This window comes from Eschrichtius robustus, chromosome 13 (assembly GCF_028021215.1).
Source record: "Eschrichtius robustus isolate mEscRob2 chromosome 13, mEscRob2.pri, whole genome shotgun sequence".
NCBI classification, from domain to species: Eukaryota; Metazoa; Chordata; class Mammalia; order Artiodactyla; family Eschrichtiidae; genus Eschrichtius; species Eschrichtius robustus.
The window spans coordinates 53314269-53334261 of record NC_090836.1 but is presented as its reverse complement, the minus strand read 5'-3'; the positions used below and the strand labels follow the sequence as shown (position 1 = coordinate 53334261).

The following is a 19993-nucleotide window of genomic DNA, read 5'->3' as shown; positions in this document are numbered from 1 at the left end:
ACAGCAAAAAGGTTCTTTGTACATTTCACATTTTACAAGATTTCAGGTAATGAGGTAGAGGAAGTCTGGCAAAACAGACATACTGTTCTCTGCTGAGCACACTCTCACATTTTTGGTTCACCTTTCCTCAGAGGCCCTGAAATATAAAAAAAAATCTGTCTGGGAGGCAGTATAGAATAACACTTCAAAGCAAGGACTCTGGAGTCAGAATGCTGGGACTGAAGTCTCAAAGGCTTTGGACTCCCCTGTGCCTGAGTTTCCAGATCTATAAAAGGAATGTAGTCATGGTACCTATGTCATAGGGTTGATGAGAGCATTAACCAGATGACGCATACACAGAACTCAGAATGGTACCTAACACACAGTAAACATCCCACAAATGTTATAATTATTTAATTCTTTCCCAGACACTGTAACGGTTAACACCCTTGTGTGAAAAGCCCACATCGTATTCTTCCTTCTTCTGGTCTCTATGGACACTTATTCCATTGACTTCCACATAGGAGGTGCTTGGCAGATACTGGTCGAATTGAACTGGATGTCCTTCACCCCACTCCCCATGACCCTGGCCTTTAGATCCACCCAAGTGACCCCTGATTTGGAAGGGCCTCAAGTATTGTGCTCCAGCCCTTGAGCCCTTCTTACATCCGTACACCCTTGCCACACATGTACACTGAACTTATCTGTGTTCCACTTTCGTGGGTATACTACTGGTGGTACCAGATGAATGAATCAAACATCTACTAGGAAATGGATAATTCCTCAAGCCAGTGGGATAAGATATATACAACTCATGAAAGAGGCCCTTAAGGAGCCAGGCTCCAGTGGGAACTTTAAATTCTGTGAGAAGTTGGTGGCGAGTTATTTTCAGGGAGGTAGACCCCCGGCTACCCTCATGACACATCACCGAAGATTCTGCCTAGATGTTCGACAGTCTAAACTCTCCGTGGCCTAGTTAGTAGCCTCGAAATTAACCATCTTCTCCCCGCCCTGCACCACTCCTTTTGCCTGCAAAAACTGTTAAAAGAATTGGGCTGTGCTCTGAAACGCTAGACCACGTGACTGAAGTGTGAAGCATGAATTTGCACACCCTTTTGTTCACAGATCCCCGGACCAGACAACATCAAGTCCTAGTCCGAGTGCTGGGGGCTTGGTCCCTGTCCCCATGGCACAGAAGCAACGACAAGATCACCTCATGTTATCCCCACCCCAGCTTTAAACATGTCTCCAATTTATTACAGTAACAGTGAAAAACAGTCCTTTCTTCTAAATACGACTCTGGACCCCAAGAGAAGCAATCTTAAAAACAAAACACATCTGCTGTGGCACACAGGATGCTGATATACTCAACTAATGCACTGAAACGCTTTAATTAGAAAATATCTGGATTATCAAACGTCCATCAAAATTCAATAGGTTAAGTATACCTCTGGATTCTATTTCATTAAAAATGTGAAAACAGTGAGAGCAGACCCTTGACCCTTGACCAAGAGCTGCTAGGTAAGAAAAAGGATACGGGTATTAAGGAAAGCAATCAATGTTCCCTTTGTACAAGAGAAAAAAATAACTTTACGAAATGATATATGCTTGAAATAAAGTATTTTTTATGTTATTTGCGATTGGCTGATTAAAATTACTTTTGCACAGGGAAGGAGAGTTCCCTCCAACTGCTTCAGGTATGGAGTTGAAAAAGCAAACAGTTTTTTTTCCCCCATTTCTGTGGGCCTATATAAGTTCAAATGATGGTAAAAACTTCTAATGCACTGCAATAGGATTCTAGGATTCTGACCCAAGGGGAAATAAAATGGTTAGAACTTCCATTCAGTTGACATTTATTAAATGTCTCCAATGTGTAAACCCAGAGTTGAATACCAAGTCAATTTCTAATTGTTTCCTATTTATTATCACTTTGATGTTTCAGACAATTCAAACATAAGTCCAAAATGAACAGTCCCAAAGTTTCCACCTTTTTTCATTATAAAAATGAATTAAGTGTATTGAAGAATATTGGAAATATAGAGAACAGAAGGCCAAAACTACCACCATTATAATTTGATGGGTATATTTCCTTCAAGTTTGTTTATCTAAACAGAGGTCTGAGTTGTAATCATTCTATAATAATATATGAAGTATACATATAAAAGATATAAAGTATCTTTTTTCTACTCTGCTTTTTTCCAGTTATCATACATTTTCCCATGTACTTATATAATTTTCAGAACATTATTATTGATTAAAATAACTACCCAGTGAATGTATATTAACCATTCTTCTATTATGGTTTCCAATGTTTCCACTATTTTCCATCAATCATTCAATTACTTACTTATTCATTCAATTTCACCCATATATTTTAATCACCCTGAACTATTATCATGAATGCTGTTCTAAAGTCATATCTTGCATTTTGCGCTGTTGCCTTAGTGTCAATTCCCAGACATGAAATTACCAGGATGAAAGTATTGACATTTTAAAGACCCTGGATTCACACTGGAAGATTACTTTCTAAAAGGGTTATAATGAATTTTATATCGCTTCCAGGACAATAGTGTCACTCATGTCAGAATCTGGGGTTCATCCAAGACTTGCTTCTTCTCCTTGAAAGAGAAGCCACCAATCCTATCTATTCTGGTTGATCTGTTTCTCTGTATGTCATGAGAATTTTTTTTTTAAAGATAAAAGGCCTAGGGAACTCCCTGGCGGTCCAGTGTTTAGGACTCTGCCTTTCCACTGCAGGGGGCACGGGTTCAATCCCTGGTCGGGGAACTAAGATCCTGTAAGCTGCGTGGTGCAGCACCCTCCCCCCACCAAAAAAAGATGAAGAGCTAATTATGTCCTTCCTCTGATTAAAACCCATCAAATTCTTGCTATATTTGTTTCAGGATAGAGTTACGATTTCTTAAATCACTCATAACTTCCCCTGTCAAACTAGTCTACCTTACCTTCCACAAATCTCAAACCACATCCTTTAGCCTGATCATAAGCTGCTCACTCCCAGGTTCTACTTTCACATCTCTGTCTTCCCCCACGTCGTCCCCACTGCCCAGACTCTGCTTCCTCCTCTGGCCTGGTACAATCCTACACGCTACTACTTTGTGAAAACTTTCTTGTAACTTTACCTTGTCCTTCAAATAAAGAAATTAGACCCTCCCTTCTTTCTGACTGTATAATACATTCATTCATTATCACTTCTAGGCTGTATGTGTTAGTGGTTAGTTGTTCAAACTCTAAAACTGGATGCCTGTTTTCAAACTCTCTTGTCTGTGCATAAGTTAAATAATTTTGTGAGTTTCCTCAATGGCAAAACAGAGATACCAACAGCCTCTACATCACAGGGTTTTATTGGGATGGTCCTTATTAAACACTTAACACAAAACCCAGCACACAGTTGAGTGTTAAACTGATGCCGCCCGTTACTATTACGCTCATCATGTTTCTTTTTCTCTTCATAAACAGAGGGTTTCTTTGAAAGCAGGGACTGTGTCCTAATCATTTTTGTGTTCCCAGGGCCTGCCGTGGTGCCTGGCACACTGTAGGGGCTCGATATACCTTTGACGAATGAATGGGACCCAGAGCTGAGTAAGGCATGGCTTCCTCCCTCCACAGTCCACAGTCTCATGGAGGAGCTAGATGTGCCCCAACAGCTTCCTACACAGAGCACTGTGATAAGTGCTACACTGGGTGGACCCTGGCCAGGATCTCTCTTCCTGGAGAACAGCAGGCTTGCTCCCTAGAACCTCCCAGAAAGGGGAGAAAGGAAGGCAGAACACAGAGCATAATTAATACAACCATAATTGAGTACACTGGGCAATCGATCAAGCGATCTACATGGTTGGATTAAATGACCAATTCAGAGGGCCTCTGGCCTCTCACAGAGTTATTTTTAAAGTAAATCCACTGTGATGACCAGTCAAGGAATCCTGACCTTATGCTGAGTCAGAGTGAGACTAAGAGAGAAGGAGGAAAACCAGATTAAATATTTAATGAGAGGGTTGCAAATGGTTATAGTGTCTCACGCTCAGTGAGTTTTGGATGTAAATTCTGGTTAGAAGGGTCAGGCCATACCTCTACAGTGTGTGTGCTTTTAAATTTCCAAAACCTCGTGTTCATGTGTCTTTATAATAATAGATTCTCTTAATTCATGTAAACTCTCAAGACAGAAGCAACAACATCCTCCAAAATGCCTAATGGAAAAATCTGGGCTGGGCTTAATGGCCTGAAGCAATCTACAATATTTATAGTGTAGTTGCACATTTCCTTTCTATCTGTCAAGGGACATGGATTTGTACTTATTAAAATCACAACTAAATATCAGTGTATGGAATTAGCCTCATGATCTACTGCATTCCCAAGGCGAAAAATAATCAACATTCTTTTAGATAAAACTCCACGCCACTAGAAAATGTGGGAAAGTTAGAACAAAAAAAATCATAAGCTACAAGGGAACCAGAACTTCATTTTGAAAACTTAACCTTAAAGGAAATATCTGGGGCATCTCTTAGAATATTTACTAATGTAATTGCTAGGCAAATGTGGCATTCGACTGTGCTCAGCCCGTGAGCAGGCAAAAGTGCAAAGTCACGTACACCAGTGTCACTCATAACCACCCAGGTATAAAGAGCACTTGAACAGACAGATTAAGTAACTCAAGACTGAAATTTTAAATCCTATAGGGAATAAAGTAGATGAAACAATTATTATCATTTTCAGCTTGCATTTCCTTAACTCTTCAAGAAACACAATTTTTCATGCTAGGGTTATTTCTCTACTCAAAATGGCGATACACTGGAAACACCATTTCAGTGCCTCTAAATGAATAATCACTTAGGCATAAATTCTCAGTAGCGGATATAAACAAACCTACCTAATTAAAATCAGAACGTGTTATGAAACTCTGGTTAAGACTGTAATATAATTAACTAAAAACTATCAGAAATATATTTCCAGACCACTTTTCAATATGCTGAACTTAACAAAAATGTAATAACTCAGCTTTATTAACAACTCCTTAATACAGTTCCTTAACAATTATCATAATAATACATCATCTTTAGTACATGAACCTGAGTCTACTAATTTATCACTAAAGACAACTGTCTTTCTCTCCTGTGACAGGTGTGACTGTGCAAAGATCCAGTGTGACCAAAAGCTTACATCTATGGCACAGTTGGCTGGGGTTATGAGTATAATCTGTGGTGAAGCAAACTAGACCATATTGTGTAGGGAACCCGTGACTTCAGTCTTAATAGCACTGTGGTAAGAAAAATCCAGGGACTGTTTACAAAACTAAATAAAGCTAAGTAGGAGATTTGCTCATTTATAAGTCATTCATTGAATTAGTAAGCAAAAGGCAGAGATTCTTTGAGATACTGATAAAAGTTCATTTATTCATGTACACACTCATGCATTCAGTCATTCATTCTACCAGTTTATATGAGTACCTTCTATGTGCCAAAGATAGAAAAGTGGTCTTACATTTTAGTGAGAGAGGTAAACAAAACAATTTCAATTCAGTCTGATTTATGCTTATTCAAACAATTTAAACCAAGTGAAATTTCTCTATATAACTCTTGAACCAAGCCTAAAATTTAATAAACCAATCACTCTTCAGGAATTTATCCTAAATCAGAAATTTCCTTTAAAGATATATATTTATCCTAATACTAATAGTACCATCTCAGAACTACAACTCATTAATTGGTCTATAGAATTAACCATGTATTTAAGTAAAGGTAGCTTAAGGAATAGAAAAAAAACAAAAAACAAATCCCCATGGGGTAAGTGTCCTGTTCACCAAGAACTCGGTTCCTTGAATACTACCAGAGAATCTGAGAAAACACCTATGGCTTAGTAGGCAAATGTACATGGGGTGACAGCCTCCTTGAAGCAGGAAAAAACAAACAAACCCCAAACCATCAACATAGGTCCAGATTATTTACTGGTCAGATTATTTAAATATCTTTACTTCTCTGAGCTGTTTCCTCATCTGAAAAATAGAGAAGAGTCCAATAATATACTCCCTAGGGTTCTTAGGAGGATTAAATGAGATATCCATTGTTACGTGCTTAACAAGGTGCCTGGCACGTACCAAGCACTCTATAAAAGTACCTGTCATGATGCTATTATCAGCTCAGCATCATATCCTTGTTTCATTTCATGAAGTCACCCTCCATTTGTCTAAATGCTAATGTAACAGTCTACTCATAGCAACTTTCAAATCAGTATGTCTCAGATGGTCACTTCAACCTAATTCAAGATTTACTTTCTAGAATACTTGTGTTTGAGGTACTATTATACCAAGGAGGATAAAGTCTATTCCAGAGAACACCGCAAAGCTACAAGGAAGGAGAACTCTAATTCTGAGCAAGCCCTTGCTGACTTTAGACTGTTAGGTCTTCCTTAGAATAAAGTAAAACTTGTCTCCACTTAAGTTCTACCAGTCAGTCTTAACTGTTATAGACTTGTAGAGCTAGTTAATCTAAGCCATCTTCTACACAACAGGTCTTCAAATATTTGAGACAGTTACTATGTCCTAGCTAAGGCTTACTTTCTCTGTACCAAACATTCCCACTGTCTTCAACTGTTCCTTATATGACACAGTTTAAAGAAACGAAGAGAGGATTCTCTTTGCCTCCCAGATAATTTTCACTGTTTTGGAGCTAGCGGCATTAAGGACACTTTCTTTATACTTCAAGGGGTAGAAGCTAAGATCTTGGGAAGATTAGGAGGCAACACACACCTCTCAGTGACTTGCATTTGCTTGCAATCACCCTGTTTTGTGGTGGCAGTCCAAACCCACATCTGCATAGTTAAGGTAAACCCAAGAATCCTGGCATCACTGTTAGCTTTTTTTTTTTTTTCTCCAACAGGCTAAAGAGCCATCAGATAAAGGAGTAGAAGCCTTACAATCTGATTAGGATGGACTGAATAAGAATGTCCTGGTTTTGAATTTCCAACAGACCTTTCATAAAACAACAAAAAGCCATTTGATTCATTCTTGATCTACATGGATGAGATCTTTTTGAAGACAATATCATTATAAGTATGGAAATACTCTCTGGCCATAACTCATGGTAGAGCAAAAATCATCACCCAGATTACTAATGCACCAGCTTCCTCACTAGGTTCCCCAAGACTGGTTTCTTCTCATTCCAATTTACTCCTCACAATGCTCTCAAAAAACAAAGCTGATTATGCCATATCCCTGATGCAAAATCTCTCTTGGCTTCCTTAGTTGCTTAGATGAAAACATACCAGTTCCTCAAACTGAAAGTCAAAATTCTTCCATGCCTGCAGCCCTCACCCCCAACTTGCCGTTCTAGATCACAGGTAGCTGTTATCCCACTATGTACACTTTGCCATGTTATAGGCTATACTCCTAACCCCAGCCAGCTGTGTAACTGATGTGAGCTTTAGGTCCAGGCCAAAAAGAGGTGGCCTACGATGACAATTCACTTCCGTTAAGAGTTGTGGGGCTTCCCTGGTGGCGCAGTGGTTGAGAATCTGCCTGCCAATGCAGGGGACACGGGTTCGAGCCCGGGTCTGGGAAGATCCCACATGCCGCGGAGCAACTAGGCCCGTGAGCCACAACTACTGAGCCTGCGCGTCTGGAGCCTGTGCTCCGCAACAAGAGAGGCCGCAAGAGTGAGAGGCCCGCGCACCGCGATGAAGAGTGGCCCCCGCTTGCCACAACTAGAGAAAGCCCTCGCACAGAAACGAAGACCCAACACAGCCAAAAATAAATAAATAAATTAAAAAAAAAAAAAAAAAAGAGAGAGTTGTGAAGATGGGGCCAAGAGCCCCATCTACAGTCATCTTCCCCTAGCATCATTTCCTGGATATACGCTAGTCTTGATCAGAACCCCAGGCCCTTGTCCTGTGCTGTTCTCTACATACATATAGAAGAATGCACTTCCCCGAATTCCTCTGTAAAACCTCACCAAGTTTAAGACGTTGATCAAATGCCGCTCTCTCTGTGAAGCCTTTCTCCATTTTCCTAGGCAGTATGCCTTACTCAATCATCTGTGCATTTGTGCTCTTGGGTCCTATTTCTGTAAGAGCAGTTGCCAACTTATAATGTAATTTTTATCTCTATACTTCCTTTCGTTACTAGATTATAAGCCCCTTTGGAATACTAATTGAGGATTTGTGTCTTACTTTTGTGACCCTAGAACCCACCATTGTGCCTGTCACATAACGATAATCAATAAAGGTTTGCTGAATGAATAATGAAATAGAATGTCTACTCTGTTTTGGAAAAGAAAACTGATTTCAGTAAAGCTAGGTTTCAGAAAAAAAGGAAATGAGAGGAAAAGTAGAAGTTGCAATGAATTTGTCATGACTGGTCAGTGTAATTATAAGACCTCGCCAAAAAATAAAAGATTATTTTAGCAGCCCCTTGCAATCTCTATCTTTAGAGCTAAAGAAATGAAATTTTAATGGCCATGTTTACTCAAGCCAGTGCACTAAGCCAATTACGGTTCTGTGTTCACTTGAAACTACCAAAGTTTAAAAAGTAAAAGTGGTGCATGTATTTATTTACTATTGTTATTGAACATTAGTGGGTTTTCTCAATCCATATAGTTCATAGAGCCAGTGTCAAATTTTGTTTTAAGTTTCTAGATTGATCTGACAAAGTATTTAGTTGGTAAAATTTCTGCTTCTTTCTATTTAATTACTTCTCTAACAATGAGAAAAAAATGTTTCCCTTTGATTGAAATTTAAAAGGTACTGAAATCAATCTGACAGCCACATTCAGTATTTGTTTGCAACTGCATATTTTTGGGTTGCTATTACTCAAGGTATCACAAGTGTTTCTTAATTCAAATATTTGCTATATGTGCAATATCCCCCAATATGGCATTCCTTGCAGCTGCTGGAAATCTTTTAGAATCCTACCATGTGAAATTAAACAAAGTCTTCAAATGGTAAGAAACGCTGGCTAGCAACCAGAATATTGTTCTCAGGTTGCTTCAGACTTTGTTGATCTCAACTACATACACCTCGACCTATAGTAGGAATGTTCTCTCCTCATCAGTTCTTTTAAGAATGCAGTTTCCTTCTGGGATGAGGAGAATGGGTAAGGATTCAAGGCTCTTTGAAAATGAACTTTCTTAAGTGCTGATCTTTTATGAATAACTGAACCTAAATAAACCTGGTACTGAATATATATATATATATATATATTTTTTTTTTAAACTTCTCTTGATGGGAGATGAGAGAATGGGTGCCTTTGATCTACTCCATATTTGTTAATTTAATCTAGACTTGTAAACCCTGTAATTGAAATGTAAACCAAATTGGAACATTTCTTTTAAAAAAATGTTTGGAAAAATGGAAAACTCAAGTTGGATTAATGGTTCTCAACTTGGTCCAATTTCCCCCCCAGGGGACATTTGGTGACATCTGAAGGAATTTTTGGTTGTCAAAACTAATAAGGTGCTACTGGCATTTAGCTGGTACAGAAATCCACAGTCATCCAATTGTTCTTCCATCAGTAGTGTGTCATTTTTCTCTGGCCGCTTTCAATATTTTTTTCTTTGTCTTTAGTTTTTGGTTTGATTATGATGTGTATAGGCATGTACTTCTTTGGATTCATCTAGCTTGGGTTTTGCTGGCTTCTTGAATGGGTAGGCTTATCTCGTTTGCCAAATTTGGGAAGTTTTGTTGTAATTATTTTTTCAAATGTTTTTTCTACCCACTCGCTTTCTCCTCTCCTCAGAGACTCTGTTGACATGAATATCAGACCTTTTAGGATTGTCCCAACACTCCCTGAGGCACTGATTATTTTTTTCCCAATCTTTTTTTCTGTTGTTCAGGTTAGATAATTTCTGTTAATCTATCTTTAAGATGAACTGAAACTAATCTCTCTCCTCTGTTATCTTTATTCTTCTATTGAAACCCGTCTAGTGAGCTTTTAATTTTGGTTACTGTATTTTTCAGTTCTAAAATTTCCATTTGGTTATTTCTTTTTTTTTTTTTTTTTTGCTGAGACTTTATCTTTCCATTCGTTTCAACAGTGTTTGCTCTCACTTCTCGGAACATTTTTATCATGGTTGCTTTAAAAGTCTTTGTTAGCTAATTCTACCATTTGTGTCCTTCAGGATTGGCCATTTATTGATTGTCTTTTCCCATGTCAGCTGAGGTTTTCCTGGCTCTTTGTATGCTGAGTAATTGGGATTATACTCTGGATATTTTGAATATTATGTTATGAGACTGGGTTTTATTTAAACCACATGTAGAATGTTGATATTTTTGTTTTATCAGGAAATCAACCAAGTTGAATTCAGGATGCAAATTCTGACCAGCCTTCTATGGGTTGTGGTTTCAATATCCGTACTGTTTCCAACACCTTTGTAGCACTATTTGGATCTGACTTGCATATGCACCATTCAGTGGCCAGTCTGGAGCCCAGGCAGTGGTCTATCCCTTAGTTCAGCTCCCAAAGTCTTTGGTAGGTATACTGCTTAAGAGCAAACCCAAGCATGTGCAGGTCAGGAGAAAGCCCAGGAGTTAATAAAGAACTTCATGAGATTGCTTTTTAAATCTACACCCTCTCTGTAATCTCCCTAGTACTTTTTGGTTCCTTTGGCATCCCCTTTCAGTCCTCAGCCCAGAAGGCTGGCACTTTAGTTATCCCACCCTGCCACAGACTTGCCATGACTCATTTCTCCTCTGATTTCTCTCTCTTAGGAAGTAGACAGCATGTGATAGTGCTGCTTAAATCCAGCCCTGTCAATACTGGGTCTTCGGAAATGCCTTGAAATTTCTATTATGCGGCTGACACTTATCTCTGGTTTCTAATACAGATGTAAGTATTCATCATTTATTCATTCAATAAATATTTACACAGTATCTACTATGCGCTAGTCACTGTTTCAGTGAACAATACAAGATTCCTCCCCCTCAGAAACTTACATTTAAATTGAGGGGAGACAGAAAGTAAACAAATACTGCGTAAATACAAAATATGGCAGAAAGGGATAAGTGCTGGAGAGAAAAATAAAGTTAGGGAAAGGAGATGGGGGTATAGACTTCCTTTCAGAGTAAGGTGGGAAGGAATAGAGTGAGCAAAGAAGTATGGGATCTGCTTGAAGGTAAAAGGACTGTTCCAGTCTTTCCTATTTATACATTTGATTAGTCATTGCAAAGAGAACTTGGGAGGTAAGGCTGTTGCAGCCCTTGTGCATGCTGCCATCTTGCTCAGAAGTTCCCTGATTTCATGTCTTCATTTTAAGCACCTGAATATTGTATATTCAAAGCACAGTTTTCAAGTGCACTTGGAGAATAGGCTAATTCTCCATTAATAAACAGCATTTAGGGCTGAACTAGTTACTGGATATAGTTCCCCACTTCTTTGTGGTAAACACTGACTGGTGTACTCGGGGCCAAGTTTCTTTAAGGTTTTAGTTTACAATGAATAATTGTTTTCTTTGTGTCTTATACAATACGTTCATTGTACAAAAATCAGAAATTACGAATAATCAAACAGAAGAAAATAAAAGTAACTTAGAGATACCCATTTAAAATAATTTTGGTCTATATACTTTCAGATTTTTTTTTTTTTTTTTTTTTTTTACCATAAATAAGTTTCAAGTGCTTTTTGAAAACTATTCCCAATGTAATTATGGGTTCAACTACTACATCATGCTGTGTGACAAAACGTCCAACTTAGCTGACCTCACTGACCTCAGGTTTTTTAACATTATGTCACTTTCCAAGAAGACAGACACATAACATCTGCTTAATATCGTATTTAAAAGTCTCTAATGAAGCTTCTAAACTGATGGGGAATGCTCTTATCTAGTAACTCAGCTGCTAAATTTATGGCTAGGTCAATCACATATGTCCTGTTGTCACTAAGTAATAAAGGCAACAACATAAATGCAAGAACAGCAGCACTGACAACTGCCATTTATTTATGTGCCAGCCATCCTGATAAGCAATTTATAAATACAAATTAAAAATAGTTTCTAAAATATTTCAGAAAAGCACATCACTGTAAGAAACGATAGTTTGGTTTTGATTTACTTCTAGAGAAACGAGCTAACCGTAGGGTTGATAAAACTCAAGAGGACCAGCTAGTAGCATTAGCTTGAAAAGACTCTCACTTATTTAACCACTCCCCATCAATTATTAAGCTGTCCCTTGAGGCCACCAGAATACCATTTAATTCTTCTGCTACACTGCACTGAAATGCTTTGAAAAAGTTCCTCTTGTTATATTATTTACCACTGTTGCATCAGCATACTAAATCACATGTGGTAGCTCTCTGCTAATAGTCAGTTTATTTTTCAGGGGATAGATTGCTCCTTGGTAAATCACAGCCATGACCATCTTTACTCCAGAAAGGCAAAAAGTAAGAATTTCATCCAAAGCATGAAATTCTAATGCCACCCTCTGGCCTAATAATTCTACTTCAAGGAATGTAGCATAAGAAAAATATCAAAGATGTGTGAAAGATTTAAATGTCCTACAACGGGAAAAGCTGTGCCGACAGTGAAACATTATGCAGATGCGAAGTATCCTATTTTAAAAGATTATTTCCAGACATGGGAAACGCTAACGATATTTTCCATGAAAAGGGCAGTTTCCCAGGCTATCTGCAATGAAATCTCAATTTTGTAAAATACATATGTATGTATGTTTGTGTAGTACACATGTATGCTTATACATATGAATGCTGAAAAGATATAGCCAGAAATATTACCAGTAGGTAGTATTAATATGGGTAACTCATTTCCATTTTTATATTTTTTGGTGTTTTCTAAATTTCTACAATGAATATGTATTTTTATATTCAAAAAGAAATAGACTCTCTTTTATATACAGATTTGTATACATTTGTACAATAGGAAAGACACTTTTATTTATAGATCTGTAAAGTTTTCAGATTTTTTTAAACTTAGGGACTTTTTCTTCAAAACAAGGTTAGAGCCTTAGAGATCTGTACTAGATTAGTATCATTTATTAACTCAAAGCATCTGCTTGAATATTAACTTATTTTAAATGGCCTAATTGAAAACACAGTGTTTTTTTTTTTTTCTCTCATGAAATGTCTTTGTTTTCTTTCATACTAGGGTATTTAAATAGAATATGATTACTTTTGATAAAAATTTTAAAATGACCTCAAATTTCCAAATCTTACTAGTAATTTCTCTTTCCTTTCAGATTAGGTCACACAATCAACAATACCAAAAGTGGGTTAATTTAATTCTTGTGAATCTGAATCTGATAACCTACGGCATTTAGGCCAAAGTGAGGTCATTCTCAGTGGCTTGCAGCCAGTCTCTGCTGCTTTGAATCTCTGCCTATAACTTGGATGACTGACAGATTTTGCTGCCTCATCCAGAACTATCATTCTTCAGGATTTTCATTAGAAATGAATGGGGCCAAGACCCATAGTGTCCCAATCTCAGAAGTTTCTAACCTGTGCGTTGTGTTAACATCTCCAGTTACCACTGAAAAACACCAACACAGTTATAGTAACTAGGAACTATCTAAGACCTACAGGCAAAGACAAGAAGATGTACCAGCCAGCCCGGCTCTACAAATTATATCTGAGCCTTTTGTTTCCTCATCCCTGAAATGTGGCTTATAATCCCTGTTCGTTGGGCAGCTGTGAGGATGCATGAGTTAATGTGTGAAAAACGCAGGGCACAGTGCTGGGTGCACAGTTAAAATTCAGTAAAGTGGTAGGGTTATGTCATTATTATTGGTGAAGAAACAAAATAAATTATATTTGTACACATATTTATGCAAACCAAGAATAAAAACATTAATAATTTGAAAACAATCCATGGGGAAATGACAGACTTCAAGATAATTTAAAACACGCAGAGATAATTTAACATATTCAAAGGCTGCCATTTTATGGTGCTCCCTCTAAACTACATACTTCTGTTAACATTCTTAAACTTGATACAGAAGATCATGTGATAAGGTGCTTAAATAAAGTGATTATTGCGAGCTAGCTGTGGTCTTTCCTACGTGGTGACTGCTGACGCTGATTACTTTATGTGTAACACATGAATCGCACAATTTCTGGCTGCAGCACCAACCCAGATGCAGACCACTCTTGAGCGTGAGTAATGGAAAGAAGGTGGCAAGATCTCATCACTCCAGCAGGCAGGGTTGGAGAACAGGGCAAGAGGCACCTCACTGCCTCTTGTTCTTCGGGAAGGACAGTAGGACTGATAATGAAAAACCCCTGCGCTGCCCTCGTGGCGGTGGGCCCCTGCTCCACGCCCTCTGCCGGGGCAGGCCTGGCTAACTGTCCGGTGAGGCCCACCGTTCACACCGTCCTCAGGGAAGCCGAGGCCTGGCCAGGCCCGGCACCCTGCTGCCCAACGCCAGCCGCAGAACACGTACACTTCTGATCCCTGGGAGCCAATGAAGTGCATTTCCACAGGCCTGGCCTCGGCAGCTCTGTATCAGCCCCCCATCTCCCCCGCCCCCAGCACTGCCTCCTGAGCCTGGCCAGCCCCCAGGAGCTGCTGGGCCACGGTGGCCAACTGTCCCTGCGGTGGAAGGGTAGCAGTGGCCTGAGACACGGAGAGGTGGGTGTGTGGGCAGGTGGCAGGAGAGGCTGGACCGTCAGCCAGTGGGGACAGAGGGCAGGCGCCTGCGGCAGTCCCCACGGGCTGCGGCCATAGCCGAGCCTCTCCACGCACAGCCAGGTGCAGGCCTGGGTAACCTGCACTCCCCGGGCTTACCCCCGCAGAGAAAAACAAACAAACAAACAAACAAACAAACAAAAACCCCTGTGTACAAGGAGTCTCCAATTTCTGACCTTCTCCTAAAACAGTAAAGCAGAACTTATGAGCATCAAAGCAGAGTCCTACTCTGTCTGTGCTCACATTGTCCATACCTAACAGAGGGTCTGGAATTGAATAACTCTCATTGTTGAATGAATGAAGAAATCAGTGAAGCCTCAAAGTTAAGACTGTCTATGTGAAATAGCTGTGGGGGACCTGAGAGGCACAGGGGGTGCTGACCAACACAGGTATTCACTGCGTTATCCCCTAAGTTCCCATTAATTGTTGAAATGTGAGGACGAAAATTTTAATTCGGCTCCAAGCAAGGATGTTGGAGCATTTCTCAGAGTCTGTTTACAAACATGGTTTGGAACTTCATAATAAGTGATATACAAACACCATGTGATGATCTGGACGGCGTTCATCACAGTTGTGCTACACAGTCTCTTTAGAATGAGGACACATTTAAGATAATGTCTGGTGTAATTTCACATTACATAATTATTGCAGGTGTAAGGAATAAGTGTTTACAGTATAGATAATAACAAAGATAACAGCTAAAAATTAGTTAGATCGTATTAGCATTAAATCCAGACACTGGGGTAAGCAGCTTTCCATGCACGACCCATGAATCTCCCTACAGGTATCTGAAATAAGTTACTATATTTACTTTACAGATGCAGAAACTGAGACTTAAGAGGTTTACAAACACTCCCAGGTCCACATAGATAACAAGAGTGACAAAACTAAGATTCATATGCAAAGCATCTGACGTTAGAGCCTCAGAGATGAATCACTATGTTATTCTGATCAACAGGCTTCATCTACAGCTCTAAGGACCTAAATTTGAAATAGCTGATACTTGAATAATTGGGTATTATTATTTTTTTAAAGCTTCCCTTCTTTTACCCGTTGAAAACTGTCAAGCATAGGCAACTATTTCTAAAACTGGTTCTGATGTGATTAAAATTTAAGTCTTGAAGCTGTTCCCTATACCTATGCCTGGAATTAGGTATTCCTATAAGTGTCTTCCTGATTATTATATCCATTTGAAAACAAAAACATTCCTAGAATTACCTGCTCCAAGCTCCTTATTTGACAGAACAGTCTGGGTAAAAGGATTCTTGGTCAATGACTAAACTGAATACGACACAGCCGTGTAAGAGGCTGTACCTGTCAAGCACCCAGCATCTAACTGGATCTCCATACGGACATGGGGTTATTTTTGAAAAACAAGTAAGTTGCAAAATCCCCTCCCAAGAAGAACAAGCATTATGCTCACTAAGGACTCCACAGAAGTTCTAAAGGTCAATTCAGACTGGTTCTGATCACTTCCTTCTGTTTTGATAAAAAATATGCTTCTGGAACCATAACAATGGAAGAAGAGCTGGAGAAGGAGACGGCTTGATGATATTTAAAAAAAAAAAAAAAAAAAAAAAAGCAGAAAAGACTAGTCTTGCTTTTTAATCTCAAGGGATATGAAGTTCTCTGGACTTGACAGACATGGGTCCTGGCTTCCTATCTTTGCAGATGACAAACGTGTCCTAGTGGGCTGGTCTGGCTCCTCAAGAAGCTCCAGTCTCTCCCTCTCTTATTCTTAATTTTAAGAACGTGGAAAGGTGAGGCATGTCATCTGCTGGGTCTGCTTGAGGAGGTGGAATTTTATACCTGTCACTGTAATGACTATTAGCTTTCCAGCTGATCAGCAATTGTTAGGGGTGAGAAGACTCCTCTCCCCACTAAATGCTGCAGTAGCCAGGAGCCTGCTATAAATAGGCAGCTTCCAAGGATCACAGTTCTTTGAGTCCCAGAAAATCTGGATAAGAAGAGAACTTCTAGGTAGCAAACAAGCAGGCATGGTGCGTGTGTACTTACTGTACGTTCCTCAGGCCCTCTTTCAAGAGCCAAGCACTTATTTCCCCAACTACTGGGAATACTGGCTGCTGGCTGTCGAAACTCACAGCTGCCCTCTCTCTCGGAATTACCCTTGGGAACTACCCTCCACCAAGGGGAGCTGCATCACCCCGAGATCACTTAGCCCCTCCCCAAGGGCAGCTCAAATCCAATGTCTGCAAAACAAAGGCGAGGCCTCCTTGGCGGCAAGGAGCTCCTTGGCGACAAGCCTGAGCTCCCACAGGCTCACCTTCCCCTCCTGCCAGTCTAGCCTTCCCCACTCCCTTAGACAGAAGAGAGGACTCTCTTGAATCATCTCCCAAGGTCACAAAAGCAGAAGAGTTGGCATTCAAGTCCAAATCCGTTTGACCCTCAGCCCTAAGTTTCCATCAACTTTATGAAGCCCTTGACTTTGACGTACAAAACACAAATCCTTACAGCTTCGCAAGACATGCAAAGTCCCTTTTGATATGACAGTCCTTTCTAGCCTCACACCCCATCACTCACTCCCATACAACCCCTGGTCCAGTCACACCAAACTCTTTCCTTTCCCTGAACGTGTCACGCTTCTGCTTTCTACCTTGGAATAGTTCATTGTTCTCGTCTGCTTGATGACCACACCTCCATCTCCTACAGGTCTCACTTCAGGTGTTCCCTCCTCTATGAAGAATTTCCTGGACCCTCAGGAGGGTTAAGATTTCCAGCCTTCAAGTTTCTACTGCAGGTTGTGTGTTCCCTCATTGTGGTAACTGTTAATTATTGTAATGGATTCTCTGTAGGCAGGGAACGTGTCTTTTCAACTCTGCTTCCCAGCCTGGCATTTGAAAGATGTTTTGCTGGATGGATAAATAAACGAAGTCAATTGAGGTGCTGGTCCCAGAAGCCCTGGCTGAAAGGTTGCCAGCACCCCCATGACTGGGAAGCATCATACAGCGTCATACAAATTTGGATAAACTGTGACCTCCTTGAGCACGAGACTAGTTTTTCTTCATCGAAGTAACCTTTCCAAGACCTGACACCATCTCTCACTCATAGAGGACAGGACACAAAAAGCCCATTGAACCAAACGAGGTCTTGGCAGAAAGGGCTGACGTACGAGAAAATTACTTACTTTCCTGGCTCAGTCTAAACTATTTTTTAAAAATCTCTATGTTTTAAGATACATAGGATATTTCTCTACGTGGTCTCTTCTTAATTAATATGTTATTTCCAAATTTTAAAAATTTCTCCTTTGTTTGAAACTTTTTTTTTTTTCCTATTTAATAGAGCAAAAGAAAACTTCGAGTTTGCTAAATTCCATTTCTAGGTCAGAAATCAAATCTAATGTGGACACATCAAGCATGACTAAGAAGTTTCCCAGATGGCCTGCATGACACAACTTTGTTTTAAGGGGTCCCTTTGAAACATAAATGTCTTTAATCTACAAGGTGGTTTTTTCCCCCCACTTTCTGAAACTAATAATTACTTACTGAATAGATGTACAGATATTGGTATAGGCACCAAACACCCTGAGTATGAAGCTGAGGAGGTGGTGGAGAACCCTTGTCCTATAAACATAAAAACCAAAAGCCAGTCCTATTGAGCAAGTAGCTGCATTCCCTACACAGGAAATTGTCCAATTTTGTTATTGTTCTCAACAAAGATGTCCAAACAACAAAAAAAATTGCTGAGAGCTGGCTGAGACTGGTAACAATGATATGAAGCCTTAAAAGCCCAGTTCCTTTTTTTTTTTTTTTTTTTTTTTAAAGTGGATTTGGGAAGGAGGAAACTCTCTGGCATGTAAGGGACTGAATTTTCCATGCCCTGGGGAATTTTTTTCCTGTCACTCTCTCACAGCTTCTGCTGCTAGTCTGGTGGGACTAAGAAAAAAACTGTGATAACATTTTCCCAAGAGAGCAGCACATCTGGTTATCTTATTCTTCACAGGTCTCTGATCCTGTGTGAGCCCAAAACACAGAATTTAAAGCTTTTCCTCTCTGGTCTGATTTTTTTTTATAACTACAGGCAGTCCATTCCTAAGGACAGAGGTGCAATTTGCAGGTACATCTCATTGCAAAATTCTGCTCACATCCTTCAGGTCACAGATTCGGTGCTTTACAACACTATGCGTGTGCCTGCTCGGATTTAACTTTTTGTTCTGTGTCTTTAAAATATCTGTTCACTTACTTATATTTTGAACCTAATATTTATTGAATACAATTAAGTCATTAAGGCAGCAGACCCTTCTCAGTCTTGGTTACGGGCTCAGTGGTTATAGGGAAGCACACTCTGGCAGGATTGATGGAGGATACCTTTTTAAACATCCTGGTGGAATCTTCACTTATCTGCATGAACCGCATAATCACATTGTTCAGATAGATGTCACTCAAGGTTGCGTGGTCTTTGCTTTCTCGTCTCACTTGGTTCAGGAGCAAATACCAGCAGTTCACTGGAGACAACAAGTTCTGGTCTTTCCTAAGAAGTGAAGAAGAGAGAGAATTACCATCAAGTTCAAAGCTGCCCCAATCAGCTAAGGGAAAGTCACCAAGGCAAACTAGGAGCCACAAAAGACGGGCATTGTCCCTGTTCTTTCTCCTCTGAGCATTGCTCATAGCACGACACTCGAGAGCCAGCAGAACAGCCTTCCAGGCTGGGAAGGCACCCAGCCAGCAATTCCCCTAGGCTTGGAAGAAAAAAACTTGGACCAAGAACACCAGTCAAAACCCACACTCCTGACAAGGGCATGGGACCCTAACATATACAGTACTAAGGCAGGCCTTCAGCTTTAAACACCCCACTGAAGAAAGCAGTTTATGTTTACATAAAAATCTATTGACTACTGTCTCACAGACAGACTGTGGTTTGCCACTGAACGCAAAGCATGCTCTGAATGTCCAGTCTGTTGTTGGAAAAGAAATTTGGCTAGGTATACTTTCCATGGAACATAAATGTGAGGATGATTTACTAATCCCCTGATACTTAACCTCCAGCCTCCCAAAAAGTGTTCCCGGGAAGCAGAACTTCATAGCATTGTCTCAGGGCTTGTGAATAGAACCAAGAAGTTTACTGGCTTATGACATGTCACATCTCCTTTTTAAACCCATTAAGTTATTTCAGATTTGTAACCACTCCTTGTTTTATTCTACATAATAAAGTGAAAAGTGAATATAAACCACAAAGGGCGACTTGTAAAAAGTTTTAAAGAAAAACTCCAAACAAAAGCTGTGACCGACGGGGATACTACTGCTTTAAAGAAAAAAAAAAAGTACAATGTTTGTTTTTTGTTTTTTTACTTTAAAAATCTAACTCTAAGATGGCAAAATGGCACAGAATGTTTATCCTAACTCAGGGACACTAGTGCTATT

The 19993-nt window shown here is 39.7% G+C and overlaps 1 protein-coding gene across 2 annotated transcripts in view; it reads right to left on the bottom strand.

Moving 5' to 3' along the window:
• Positions 1-19993, bottom strand: part of SRGAP1 (SLIT-ROBO Rho GTPase activating protein 1) — a 278005-nt gene that overhangs the window by 119531 nt on the left and 138481 nt on the right. For both annotated transcript variants that reach the window (XM_068562033.1, XM_068562032.1), the window contains exon 3: positions 18941-19103. In XM_068562033.1, the coding sequence (XP_068418134.1) occupies positions 18941-19103 (163 nt within the window). The remainder of the gene's footprint in view (positions 1-18940; positions 19104-19993) is intronic.